At 49.0% G+C, this 14,128-nt stretch overlaps 1 protein-coding gene across 4 annotated transcripts in view; it reads left to right on the top strand.

Moving 5' to 3' along the window:
- Nucleotides 1–14,128, top strand: part of UBP1 (upstream binding protein 1) — a 56,278-nt gene that overhangs the window by 24,024 nt on the left and 18,126 nt on the right. For all 4 annotated transcript variants that reach the window (XM_039915070.1, XM_039915069.1, XM_029049454.1 and 1 more), the window contains exons 3-4: nucleotides 10,584–10,660; nucleotides 13,041–13,146. In XM_039915070.1, the coding sequence (XP_039771004.1) occupies nucleotides 10,584–10,660; nucleotides 13,041–13,146 (183 nt within the window). The remainder of the gene's footprint in view (nucleotides 1–10,583; nucleotides 10,661–13,040; nucleotides 13,147–14,128) is intronic.

Genomic DNA, 14,128 nt, shown 5'->3' with positions numbered 1-14,128 from the left:
TCCTCCCTCCATTCATTCAATAGTATTTATTGAGCGCTTACTATGTGCAGAGCACTGTACTGAGCGCTTGGAATAACTCCAGTGGTTGCCTATCAACCTCCGCTCCAAACAAAAACTCCTCACGCTAGGCTTCAAGGCTCTCCATCCCCTTGCCCCTTCCTACCTCTCCTCCCTTCTCTCTTTCTACCGCCCACCCCGCACGCTCCGCTCCTCCGCCGCCCACCTCCTCACCGTCCCTCGGTCTCGCCTATCCCGCCGTCGACCCCTGGGTCGCGTCCTCCCGCGGTCCCGGAACGCCCTCCCTCCTCACCTCCGCCAAACTGATTCTCTTTCCCTCTTCAAAACCCTACTTAAAACTCACCTCCTCCAAGAGGCCTTCCCAGACTGAGCTCCTCTTCTCCCTCTACTCCCTCTGCCATTCCCCCTTTACCTCTCCGCAGCTAAACCCTCATTTTCCCCTTTTCCCTCTGCTCCTCCACCTCTCCCTTCCCATCCCCACAGCACCGTACTCGTCCGCTCAACTGTATATATTTTCGTTACCCTATTTATTTTGTTAATGAATTGTACATCGCCTCGATTCTGTTTAGTTGCCATCGGTTTTTACGAGATGTTCTTCCCCTCGACTCTGTTTATCGCCATTGTTCTCGTCTGTCCGTCTCCCCCGATTAGACCGTAAGCCCGTCAAACGGCAGGGACTGTCTCTATCTGTTGCCGACTTGTTCATCCCAAGCGCTTAGTACAGTGCTCTGCACATAGCGCTCAATAAATACTATTGAATGTACAATTCGGCAACAGATAGAGACCATCCCTGCCCACTGACGGGCTCACAGTCTAATCGGGGGAGACAGATGGACAAAAACAAGACAACTTCATCACGATAAATAGAATCAAGGGGATGTACTCCTCATTAACAAAATAAATAGGAGAATAAATATATAAACAAATGAGCACAGTGCTGAGGGGAGGGGAAGGGAGAGGGGGAGGAGCAGAATGGACATATTTGTTTTGTCTTTAGTTTCATGGAAAGTGGCACTGAAACAAAGTTTGGGAAACAACTAGCTAAATTTAAACGTAGAGCGTTGCAGAAATGTGCCAGTAACTTCACCGGGGGAAATATGCACTCACAAACGTCTCCTTGTTAGCTTGCCAGAATGAAACGTTTTGAATTTTGGGATCCTTCCTCGTGGTTCTGCCTGATTTTTGGAATGAGGCAGCTATTTTAGTATTCTGGATTGGAGAATCGAGGGAATGAGCTTGAAGGTCCTAATCCCAGTTGACACGATTCCAAGGTGTTTGAGGAATTGGGAACTCTGCATTACTTGGTGGCATTTTTCAAATGACTAAATGAGCATGTGAGTCGTGATTTATATTGCGAATCCTGGGGACTGGAGGCTTTGAAAGAAAGCACATAAGCGAGGCGGGGAGAGGGAAGAATTTCGGGGTGGCTTGGAGGGGGGTTGTCGCTGCTGCTGCTGCTTCCGTCTCTACTTCTTTCCTTCCCACCCACCAGGAGGAAGCAAGTCGGGCAAGTATTCAGCTAAAGACGCAATACACTGAATTTCAAGCATCGGGTTGCTCTGGCGGCCTGGCGGCTCCTAAATACCCATAGGAAAGTTGGGGTTGGCCATAAAACCAGCAGTCTTTAATACCCAGAGAAGCAGCTTTGCCTAGTGGATAGAGCAAAGGCCTGGAATCAGAAGGACCTGGGTTCTAATTCTGGCTCTGCAAGTCGTCTGCTGCGTGACCCTGGGCAAGTCATTTCACTTCAGTGCCTCACTTACCTCATCTATCAAGTGGGGAGTAAGACTGTGAGCCCCCCGTGGGATAGTGACTGTGTCCAACCTGATTAGCTTGTCTGTAAGTGCTTAGAACGGTGCTCGACACATACGAAGCATTTAGCAGATACCATAATGATAATATAACAGTAATGCTCAGTAGAAACGGAACGGCCAAACGTGTGAACCTTGCCTAAAAATTGCTTTGCCCCAAAGAAATCTAGGTGAGAGTCGGAGCGGAGTCCCTAGGGACTCACCCGGCCTAGCTAGTGTCGGGGCCGTCTCCGGCTGACGTTCTCGGGGCCGCGTTGTCAGCCCTTCACAGGGACCCGTTGTCAGGTTCCCGTTCTCAGGCCCTCTCCAGACCCCCAGAACCCCATTCACGGGGCCCCATTCTCCAGCCCTCCACAGAGTCCTGTCCTCAGGACCCCCAGAACCCCGTTCTCAGGATCCCACAGAGCCCTGCCCGCAGGGCCCTCAGAGCCCCGTTCTCAGGGATCCCTCTCATTCCTCTCCCCCACAAATGGATCTCCCAGTCTCACGCCCAGATTCTGTAGCCACCCAGCTGGGACCTTTGCCTCCTGTTCAGAGGAGTGTTTGCCAGTGGGGTCATTTCCTTCCTGCCACCCGGCCCCTTTGCCGGAGTCTACACTGGCCTTTCGGGGCTCAGTCCAGTGCTCCACACGTCTTCGGCACTCACTAAGTAAGATCGATGGATGGATCGATCGCCCCCCGAGAGACCCCCAGGCCCAGAGAGGCCCGGGACTGTAGAATGGTGCTCTAGGTGCTGGGTCTCGGGTCTCTGTGGGGGCCTGCTGCTGACCACTGGTCTGAGGGCCAGATGACCAGAGTGTATTTGACTGGTTCCAACCGTGAGGGAAAACTGGAGTCCCCCTGTGGTCCCAATCTTGTAGAGACTGGAGTTTTTAGTGAAGTAAGAGCAGGGATGATCTTCTGACCGTTGTTCTCTGCCCGTACAGTGCCCTCTGCGCACAGTAAAATGCCTGGGGGCTTGGGGGAGTACTTTCCATTCTGCATGGATCGTGGTGACATTTTGTTCAGTACTGGGAAAAAAAAAAACACAGTTTGAAAATAGGCTCTCTGGTGGGAGTTCAGCATTTTTCCTTTCTATTGAATAGTTTACTATTAGTGCTAGGGAACACTTGGCGGTAGGTCTAACCAGTAAGAATGTAATGGCAACATTATCTTCTGGTTCAGGTATACCATTTGCCGATCGCTCTTTCCTGATTTCGTATCCGGTCACACAGTAGTTTGCTCCTCTAATGCCAGCTTGCTCGCTGCGCCTCACATCTCTCTCACCATCAACCACTTGGTTTGTGCCCTCTCTTTTGTTTGAAACTCCCCCCCTCTTGACACCTAGCTGACTGCTATTCTCCCCCTCTACAAGGCCCTACTGAAATCACACCTCCTCCAGGAGTATTCCCTAACGAATCTCTCGTCTCCCCATTCTGTTGGCCCTCCCTTCTGCATCACCCGTGCACCTGTGTCCGTAACTCCCCAAGCACTTAGGGGCTCGGCCCGCCTCCTCCCTGACAGCACTTACTACAAGGTTGCTTCCCCTATAATTTAACAGTAATGCTCAGTAGAAATGGAACGGCCAAACGTGTAAACCTCGCCTAAAAATTGGGGTGCCCTATAATTTATTTTAGACCGTAAACTCCTTGTTGGCAGGGAGCGTGTCTTCCAACTCCACTGTATTGTTCTCTCCCATTTGCTTAGTTCGGCGTTCCGCACCCGGTCAGCGCTCAGTAAAAATCACACATTATGGGGAAGTTGGGTCACGGTAACCAGTGGCGACTGACTTATATCGATGCAAATTCTGGTTTGATTTTATCCACAACAAGCAGAGTGCTGTACACCCTTGCCACCTAAATAAGGTAAAATTGCAAAAACATAAACCCCTGTAAGAAGCAGTTCAGTGAGGCCAAGGCTGGGAAGTGTAGCCGGACCACCGTTTTGTAACTATCAAGTAGTCGATATTCCCATTTAGACTGTGAGCCCATTGGTGGGCTGGGAGTGTCTCGATCTGTTGCCGAGTTGTACGTTCCGAGCGCTTAGTACAGTGCTCTCCCCTTAGTAAACGCTCAATAAATACGAATGAATGAATGTTATCTCTGAAGTTTCACGACCTTCTGGAGAGAGCCCGGGCCTGGGAGTCGGAGGGACCTGGATTCTAATGCCGGCTCTGCTACTCGTCTGCCGTGCGACTTCGGACGAGTCACTTGATTCTCTGTTCCTCAGTTTCCTCATCTGTAAAATGGGGGTGAAGCCTGTGAGCCCCGTGTGGGACAGGGGCAAAGCATCTGACACCCAGTAAGCAGAAGACCATTAAAAAGCCCCAACTGTAGGACGGCCAGTTGACGGTGAATTTCCGGCTCCCGCCTCGCCCCCATTCTTGGAGTTCTGGGGAGATGGCAGACTGCCTCCTCCTCCCACGCTCGTTTACCTCACCCTGGTGGAGGAATCAAAGCAAACGCGGTTCCCCAGGAGGGGCGGGATGGGAAAGAAGAACGGTTACAATCCCATCCGTCAGCGGAATTGATGGAGCCCTTCCCGTGTGCAGAGCACTGGTCTAAGCGCTTGGGAAAGTGCAGTGCAGTAGAATTGCTAGGTGTGAGCTCTGCCCTTGAGGAGCTCCCAGGCTTCCCCTGAGAAGTGAAAGTCATTGGGATTTTCACATCTATAAACTGACCCTTTTTTAACTATTTTTCCACGTTGGCAGGACTGTAGAAAGATTAAAATGAAATTCCCTTAACCATTTTGATGCCGTCCAGAAGTAAAAGCATTTACATAATTGACATACTAATGGCCAGTGGTGCAAGTTCCTGTCGATTTAAGTGCTTCTTCATGAAACATGTGCAAAACGTGTCAGGGAAGAATGGTCGATAGCAGTGGCGATGCATTCAGCAGGACGGTGTATTTAGAATTATCACTGGGAAAAACAGATCTGTCTGGAATGAGGCAAAATGATTTTTACCTTCTAAAAAGCAGTACAGTGTATTTGCATACTAACATTCCAAGGTTTTTAGAAATGGGAATTCCCCTCAAGAATTCAGGATCACAACCAGAAGAAGCCAACTGAGCAAAACTTTTCCCTCCTATTGGAGCGAATTCAGGAATTGCTAAATTTAAGCTGCCTTCTGATTATATGCATAGCCCTTGAGGGGTTCATGTTTCACCAGTTATTTTTCTCGTCTACAAGATCTCTACGATAAACACTACTTATTTCCTGTCTTCACAAGCACTGACTTATGCTCTTCTAACATTCCTCTCCCTAAATATTTACTAGAAAGAACTGAAACCACAGTGCCATATGATAATCCTCACATGCTATTTTAAGACTTATCGAATCGGCCCATATTCCACATTTTAAATGTAGAAATGTGTTTGCGATTAAAAAAAAAATAGCCCCTCCCCCCAAACTCAGTTATTCGACTCGGTAACAATAATAATTATGGTGTTTAAGCCCTTCCCTTACGCCACGCACTGCCCTAAACATTGGGTTAGAGTCAAGATAATCAGGTCAGGCACAGTACCTCATGGGGCTCCCAATCTGAGCAGGGAGCTCAGGCATTTCATCCCCATGTTACAGATGAGGGAACTGAGGCCCGAAGTTAAAGTGACTTGCCCAAGGTGTCAGCAGGCAGGTGGCAGAACGGGGATTGGAACCCAGGACCTCTGACTTCCCAGGCCCATATTCTCTCCACTGGGTCGTGCCGCTTCATTTATAATATGATTTCAAAACCCAGTACTGGTCAGAGATTCAATCAGGAGAAAAAAATTACACCATGATCACAAAATAAGCCATCTTAACCGGTGGAACCGATATGCCCAATTTCCAACCAGCACTCCACCCCCTAGCACAGATTCAGCTAGGTTAGATGGCCATAATCATTAAGTGGTATTTATCGAGCGCTTACGGTGTGCAGGCCACTCGGAAGAGTACAGTAAAACGGAGTTGTGGTAAACATGTACCCTGCCCAGAGAGACATCTTGGAGGTTTCCCCGCTGCTACTCTGAGGGTCCCGAGTGGCAGATGTGGGCCAAATTCAGGGACACCACTCCCCCGCCGTGAGCCTGGGTTGATTCCAGGCCGTACTCAAGGCCCATCTTCCCCAAGGCCATTGGACCAGTGGGAAGGGACAGACGAAACACCCCAGCTCTGTCAAAGCCAACCTAGACGCAGGGCACGGCGAGCTCACGGTCGATGCTGTTTTTTTCCCTCCCCGGCCAGCACCGTTGAGTGGCCCGCGGCACCCTCTCCGGCACACTGGTTCGGTAGGTTTGGAGACTGTAAACTAGAACAACAAGCTCCACTGTGGACTGTAAGCTCAAGGTGGGCAGGGACCGTATCTATTTATTGTTGTACTGTTGTCGCCCGAGCGCTTAGAACACAGCTCCGTGCATCAGCTCTCAATAAATGCGATTGACCGACTGAGTAGAGAACAAGGCTGGGGATTGAGAAACTTGACGGCGTTCTCCGCCAGTGCAGCCGAGGTGCTGATATCCTATCACACACCCCACAGGTGTGGAGCCTTTTTTTTTTTTGGCCAAACTCAGATTAGAAACAGGTGATTCCAGCAGGACAGTCATCTCAGAATGCACTTGCCCTTTACCCAGGGGACCGGAGAACGTCGTGGAGTGTGACTAAGTCGACGTCCGGGCTTTGAAATCGGAACCACGGCTCCACAGATATTCTCAGGGTGGGAAAATATCCTCAGAATGTCGGTTTTCATTTTTTTGAAACATGGATCTCCGTATTTAAACGGAGTAAAATTATTATTATTTTAATGAATCTGTCATTCATGCAGACCAGTTCAGAAGCTGCTTATAGTTAATACACAGAAGACTCTAAGCTCGGTGCGGGCAGGGATTGTGTGTGTTTATTGTCGTATTGTTCTCTCCCAAGCACTTGGCGCAGTGCTCCGCATCCAGTAAGCGCTCAATAAATCCGATCGAATGAGTGAGTGAAGGCATCAGACAGAGGTTGGATGAACATTGAGAATGGAGGCATTGCCTCAGTATTCAAGAATTGGGGAATTAGGTATTTAAAAATGCCACCAAAATGCCAGAAATGCAAACGCAGTCGAAGAAGGGGGTTGGGGAGGGATAAGGGAGCAGGCTTGGCTTCCGAGTACAGGTAATCGGTGACCTTAGTGGCAGCCTTTCTCCCGGACAACTCAAGATGGCCTCCCCGCCCCCACTGTTCAGGCACTGTGGTCAAATTGTTGGTTTTAAAATTTCCCTCCCCATCTCCGCTGAAATAAAAGCGAGTCACTTAACTTGGGGACTCAGTTCCCTCATCGGTAACATGATTCTGAAACGCCGGAACTCCCTCCTCGGGCCGTGAGCCCCACGAGGGTCGTGTACAGTGTCTGACTTGGGCATATGGTGCCTTCCCCGGCATTTGGGCAAGCGGGTGGGGTGGGGAGGCTAAAGGGCAAATGGAAGGGGCAGCGGGAGGCGACGGGTGAGCTGGGGTCCGGTTCGGGCGGGTGGCGAGAGGGGGAGCGTGGGGGACCAGAGCCCGACTGGGCTTCTGGCCCCTTCCGTCTAGTGTTTGGGCCCGCGTGACCGGGGAGCCCGCGACTACCCACCCCAACCCCACCTGCCAGGGGGTGCTCCCGAGAGGAGCCGGCCGTTGAGGGGTCCCCGGGAGCCCGCGGCAGCCTACTACCTCGGGCCGGATTTTGGAGGGAAGCACCCAGCCCCAGTTTATCGCTCATGGAACCGAGACAGCGATCGGGGCGGGAGCGGCTGGGGGACCACCTGCCGGGCAGGGAGCCTCAGGATTCAGCTCCACTGAGGGGGAAGAGGGGAGGGGGCACCTTGGGGCACTGTCCACTCCCCTCTGCCCCTCCCACCCCATTCCCTCAGGGCCCAACAGAGAGCCAAGTTCTAGCCAGGCCCAACTGACTCAGGTTCCACAGATCATGCTGCTTGCTTGCCATCCAGGTGACACAGTAGGATCGTCATAATTATGGAGTTTGGTACTCTGTGCCAAACACTTTTCTAAGCGTTGGGGTAGTTAGGTCGGGCAGAGTCCCTGTCCCACATGGGGCTCACAGTCTAAGGAGGGAAGAGGATTGAATCTCCATTTTTTACAGATGGGGAACTGAAGCACAGAGAAGTGAAGTGACTTGAACAAGGTCACCCAGCTGACAAATGGCGGAGCTGGGATTAGAGCCCAGGTCCTGCCGACTCCCAGGCCTGGGCTCCATCCACTAGGCCACGCGGCTTCTCCGCACAGGGCATCACGTGACATCAGCGGGTCCCGTTGTAGCGGACCTACAAATTGGAGTCTCGATCAGGGTGGCCAAATGGGTGAAGCCATCCCCGGCGAAGGAGCGGGCAGGAGATGGCCGGGAAAGGAAAGACGAAGCCATTGGGCGCCCCAGGCAAAAGAAGAGATGGTGGACACGGGTTCTCGACCTCTCCTCTTTGACTCTTCTCTTTTACTTTCTCACACACACCAACCACTCACTCACACCCCTTCCCTCCTTCCTCCTCAGCAGAGCGTAGTTCAGGGATGACTGCAGTTGGAAAGCACCGTTTGGAATTTCCTTCCCACGTCTTCCCATTTGTCATCTCCCCTGTACCTTCCCAGTTCCAAACCCGCGCCTTTATTCACATTTTCTGTTTTGCGGAGGTATCTGCCTCTCTACTTTTGGTGACCATTTTCTTTGGCTGACTTCTCAGCGTGGCTCAGTGGAAAGAGCCCCGGCTTGGGAGTCAGAGGTCATGGGTTCGAATCCTGGCTCTGCCACTTGTCAGCTGTGTGACCTTGGGCAAGTCACTTAACTTCTCTGGGCCTCAGTTACCTCATCTGTAAAATTAACCGTGAGCCTCACGTGGGACAACCTGAATACCCTGTATCTCCCCCAGCGCTTAGAACGGTGCTCTTCACATAGTAAGCGCTTAACAAATACCAACATTATTATTAAAGACCACGTCTTTGGCATTATCAGTCAGTCGATGGTGTTGGTCAGACGCTTACCGTGTGTAGAGCACTGTACTGAGCACTGTATATGATACACCAGGGTCGGTAGACACATCCTCTGCCCATAATGAGTTTATAGTCTAGTCGGGAAGATGGATATTAAATAAATAAATCATTTATAATATAGAATTTATCCAAGCGGACTAGTGGGGGAGACAGTTATTAAATCAATCATTTATAGTACATAATTTATCTAAGCAGACCACAGTCCGGATTATTACATTGAGAAATAACGGTTGACCGCATTTGGGAGGATTCATTATAAGTTCATTATAATTATAAAATGCAGGGGGTGGCCTTTATAAAACAAGGCAATGGATTCGCCTGATTTTGGAAACACAGCATCGATGTAATTTATTTTTTGGATGCAATAAGTAATACTAAGATCCCTTTAAAAATACACAAAATCCTAAAACATGTAAATCCTAAATTTCCTATGCTGCATGTAGTCTTTCCCTTTTTTTTCAATAAAATCTCAAGACTCCAAAAATTAAGCAACAGCCTGAAGTAATGCTACATTCTAAATGAAGCTGGCTGAAGAACAGTTTTTTAAAAAAAGTTCAAACGCCTCATCCGTTCTGCAACGGTCCCGTCTTTTTAACCACTGCCCCGCAAGAAATCGCAAGCAAGAAAGCAGGCAAATAGGTGGACAGGTTACAGGAACTGAAAGACAATTTGCCTTTACCGAGAACAGATCAGACCGAAGACACCCCTACCTTTTCTCCACGCTTTTACCCATAAAACATGCTGATCAGCTACCACTCTATTGCTTATCCATCCAGCCCACATCTTGTTGCATGGCAACACATGCGAAACATCCACAGGGCTGAGCCGATGCCCTCGAAAGCTCATTTAGCCGCTCGTAATCCTTTTTCTTCCAAATGAACCTGGAAAAATTTCCCTAAGCCGCTGATCACCAGAGATGTTCACTCCCAGGTTAAGGTTATGGCAGTTCACAACAGCCGGTAAAGCCGACTGGCCTGAATCATTCCAGAAATAATGAGCCTAGTCAGATTTCACCGAAGATCTGGTCAGCAAGTCACTCGCCAGCTCTGTACCAAAAAGAAGAAATGAGAAAAACCATCCTAGACTCACTGCCTAATTTTCTCAACAAAATATGTAAAGCCTTTTTTTCCCCTCTCCAAAGTGCTTCACTTTTACTCATCGCTCACCATTAGGTACGGCAGGAAGTTGGTATCGTTCCCATTTGACAGATCGATAAATAGAGGCCCGACTCCCCATACCTGCTTACTCGGCTCCTTAAGCCTTGTTACCTTTCTGTTAAATTTTTATGGTGTCAGATTAGCTGTTTGCCGTTTGTATAGACATTTTTAAAGCTACTAAGTGCACATCTGTGTAGATGAATTGACCATTTTGGGTTACCAATCGCTGGTATAACTTTTGAACTCTGAGTAGACGGAATAAGTTTGCCCAATGTCTGCAGTCTTGTCAGGGTTTGCTTTCCCTCTTCTGTTTCCTGAACTGTTCCCAAGACCACATTTTCAGGAATCCCGTCCAGCGTCATTATTTTATGTTAAGAGATCACGACAATGGCAGAAAGCAGTGGCTGTCGTTGCTGAATCCTCTTTGGTTAGGCTGGGAGAGAGGGGAGGGAGATGTTTTCGTGATTTCCAGAGAGGGGGAATACTGCTTATATATGACCTCCTCTCTCTGAGCCCAAGTTTGGGGGTGGTTGCAGGGAGGGGGAAAAAAAATAGCTGCATTGATTCCTTGATATAAAGGGAAACTGGTGATTTGTGTGTAATTCTGAAATTTCTTTAAAACAGGTCAGTCCTATGAAATCAGAATGCTGGATAACCGGAAAATGGGAGACATTCCAGAGATCAGTGGGAAATTAGTGAAGGTGAGGAATTCCCATTATGCCTATAATGTTGCCACAGGTGGACCGTAGGAAAACGAGCTGGTGTTGAGGAATGATTTTGATGGTGGTATTTTCTTCCCTACTGCCCCCACTTCCTGCTGCCCCTCCAAAAATCTGCTTTAATTACCCCTCCCCACCCCCACCAAGCATTTTAGCTGGGTTGTGGCTAAAGGAAGCTTTTCTTGTGGAGAGAAAAGAAAATCCACAAACTTCTGAGTCTGAGGTTAGACATTTAAAAACAATGAATGTGAAGCATTATTTTTAATCCATTCTCGGGTCTGAGTGTAACAGTATTTCACTGCTGTTTTGCAGAAATATTTGTGAAAGAGGCAGGATTGGGTCTCAGATGAGTAGGCTAAACTTGACCAGCCTAAAGAATACGATACTCTTATATTGAGAAACAACATAACCCCATTCAGAACCACACCCCAGGATTTTATCCCTCTGCCTCCCTCTTTGAGGTGGGGAGGGGGGTCGGTAAATTATTCTTGAAAAGATCCACTCTTCCAACGGGCAAATGGAATTAGATCATATGAATAAGTTGGATAAGTTGGGACTGTGAGCCTCTATGTGGGACATGGACGGTGTCCAATCTGATTAGCTCATATCTACCCCAGTGCTCAGTACAGTGCCTGGCACATAGGGAGTGCTTAACAAATACCATTTAAAAAAGAGAGAGAGAGAGAATGTCTAACCGAAGCCAGCTGGCGAAACCAGATTGAAAGGCAGCTCTCAGTTTCTCCACGGAATACACGTCCTGTTCGGTTGGCCCCAAGAATCAGTTTATTTATCACATTAAGTGAACACTGGTTGGTTAATAAGACGGCTGTATTTGAAACCAAGTGCCATTTGACAGTGGTGGCTTTCTGAACTGCTGGGCCCACTGCTTTCAGAGTTGGCAGGAAGAGTGACTGTTAGCTCTTTTGAATTATTCCCGGCAGCTGCAGATGACTGAGTTCATAGCAGGCAAAAAGCAGAAATTGTTACTTACGTTGTTTCTTATACTGCCGTACCTCCGATTGGCCCTCTTAATCGCTTCCCTGAGTTCTTAGCAAGAGTACTGAACCAAGTGTACTTCCCCAGGAGAAAGAAAGTGTATGAGTAAGCCCCAAGGTCCAAAAAAAATGGACGGGCAATATCAACGTATTTTTGTGAGCGGTAAGCAGAGTAGATTATAGCCACACAATCAAATAGCACTAAAAATGTAAAAAAAGGCCACCTTGAACTAACAGGATAGAGCTTTGCTCTCTGTAACAGCGTTAATAGCAATGGTGTGTACTAAGGCCTACTATGTGAGAAGCACTAGGCTGAGCCCAAGGTAGTTAGAAGGAAAGCAAATTAGACACGGTCCCATGCTGGCTTGCAGAAATGGAAATGATCACAATCGGAAGAAGACCAGCCAGAAACGTAACCAACGGACACAACAATCCAAAGCAGCAATGTGAAACAAAGTAGCTAGGACAGAGGGCTAAGTAACAGCTAAAGGGAGGAGTTGGGCATAGGTTTTTTGGGGTTTTTTTTTCCGTTTGTAGTTACCTCGACTTTATTGTTGGGCCTTTTGAAAAGAAGCCAAGTGGTTACGTTTTCCAAAGAGCTCAAAACAATGTGTGAGGTGAATTTTGGTCTAGACAAGTTGGGCGCAAAGCTTTATGAAAAGGAAAAATGGCTCCCGTTTTCCCCCCCGGCAAGTAGAATAGAATACTGTGGTCTCAGCAATTCTAAGCTTCAAAACATTCCTATAATCGTAGACATAAAATCTGCTTATGAACATCGAAAGGGAGACAGCCGTTCCTACACTCGTTCTGTACACGCCCTCCCCCAAGCATCACTACTCTGAGACGTCTCCGGGGCGATGTGTGAGTCCTCTCACCCTTCGCTGTAAGACCTTGAAGGGGCCTAAGCAACTTCCTCTCACTCTGTCAGTTAATCAGTGGTATTTATGGAGTGCCACTGTACTGGGCACTTGGAAGAGTAGCAAACTGGAATAGGTAGACGCGTCCCCTGCCCACAAGGAGCTTGCAATCAAGAGGAGGTGCTTGTTGCTATATTGCTGTACTCTCCCACGTGCTTAGTACGGTGCTCTGCACTCAGTAAGCGCCCAATAAATATGACTGTTGCTCATCCCCAAAAGATAGGCCACCTCTCGGGCAAAACAGAGGCGCCGAGCTAACCTCTAGCCCTCAAAAGACTGCGCTCGCTTGTGCAGGCGACCTTTTCTGAACCCCAGCGCCTCCGATGCCGCTCGTCCTCCTGCGGCTTCACGGTCATCCAGGAATAGCCGGGCTACAGCTCAGCTCAGGAAGCGCTAACGGAGCCGGTAGATGAGGAACTGAGCTTTGGCCTGTCCCCGTTCCTCCCGTAGAGCACCATCCGGGTGGTCTTCCACGACCGCCGCCTCCGCTACACGGAACACCAGCAGCTCGAGGGCTGGAAGTGGAATCGCCCCGGCGACCGGCTTCTTGACCTAGGTGAGTGAAGGCGTGGGGAGCCCCTGGACGCTCATGGACCCTCCCAACCCCGGGCGCTTACGGGGGCGGGAGGACCAAATGCTTTCAGGTCCCCCAAACGGCGCTGCCCGTGACCGGCGAGCCCGCCAAGAAGTAGAGGGGAAGCTCGTTGCGGCAGGCAGTGTCTGGCCACTGTTGTATTGTACTCTCCCAAGCGCTTAGTACAGCGCTCTGCACACAGTAAGCACTCAGTAAATACGACTGACTGTCTGACTAGGGGATAGAGCCCGGGCCCGAGAGTCAGAAGGACCCGATTCTAATCCCGGCTCTGCCGCTCGTCTGCCGGGTGACCTAGGGCAAGTCACGTCACTTCTCAGTTTCCAAGTCTGGAAAATGAGGCTTAAGCTTGTGAGCCTTGTGAGCCTCATGTGGGACAGCGACTGGATCCAACTTGACTCGCATATATCTACCCCAGTGCTTAACACAGTGCCTAGCACATGGTAAGGGCTTAACAAGTATCATTAATGAAGTTCTCCCCGTCTAGACTGTAAGCTTGTTATGGGCAGGGACCGTGGCTGCTGATTCTGTTGAACTGTACTCTGCCAGGTGCTTAGTACAGTGCTCTGCAGTAGTAAGCGCCCAAAAAATACCACTGATCGATGGATAAACAAATAGCTTTTTGGTGATAACTTGTAAATTGTTATAATTACCATAAAAAGGTTAGGTTTCGCACATGATTCACCTTTCTGTGGGATTGTTAATAAATGAATTAGCTCTAAAGCGTAGGGGTGAGATCTTGGCATTTATTAGATCAGTCAATCAGGGGTATTGAGCGTTTACTGAGTGCAGAGCACTGTTCTAAGGGCTCGGGTGGCTTCGATGTCAAAGATGTCGACTCCATTTTAGCATCAAGGAAAATTTTTCATCATTAACGTTGAAGTTGTGTTAAAAGGTGAAGTAGTTTGTAACCTAAAACTAGAAGTAACCCATTTGAGACCAGTTT

The sequence above is a fragment of the Ornithorhynchus anatinus genome, chromosome 21, assembly GCF_004115215.2.
Source record: "Ornithorhynchus anatinus isolate Pmale09 chromosome 21, mOrnAna1.pri.v4, whole genome shotgun sequence".
Classification (NCBI taxonomy): domain Eukaryota; kingdom Metazoa; phylum Chordata; class Mammalia; order Monotremata; family Ornithorhynchidae; genus Ornithorhynchus; species Ornithorhynchus anatinus.
Note: the sequence above shows the minus strand (reverse complement) of the source record. Positions and strands in the feature narration are given on the sequence as shown.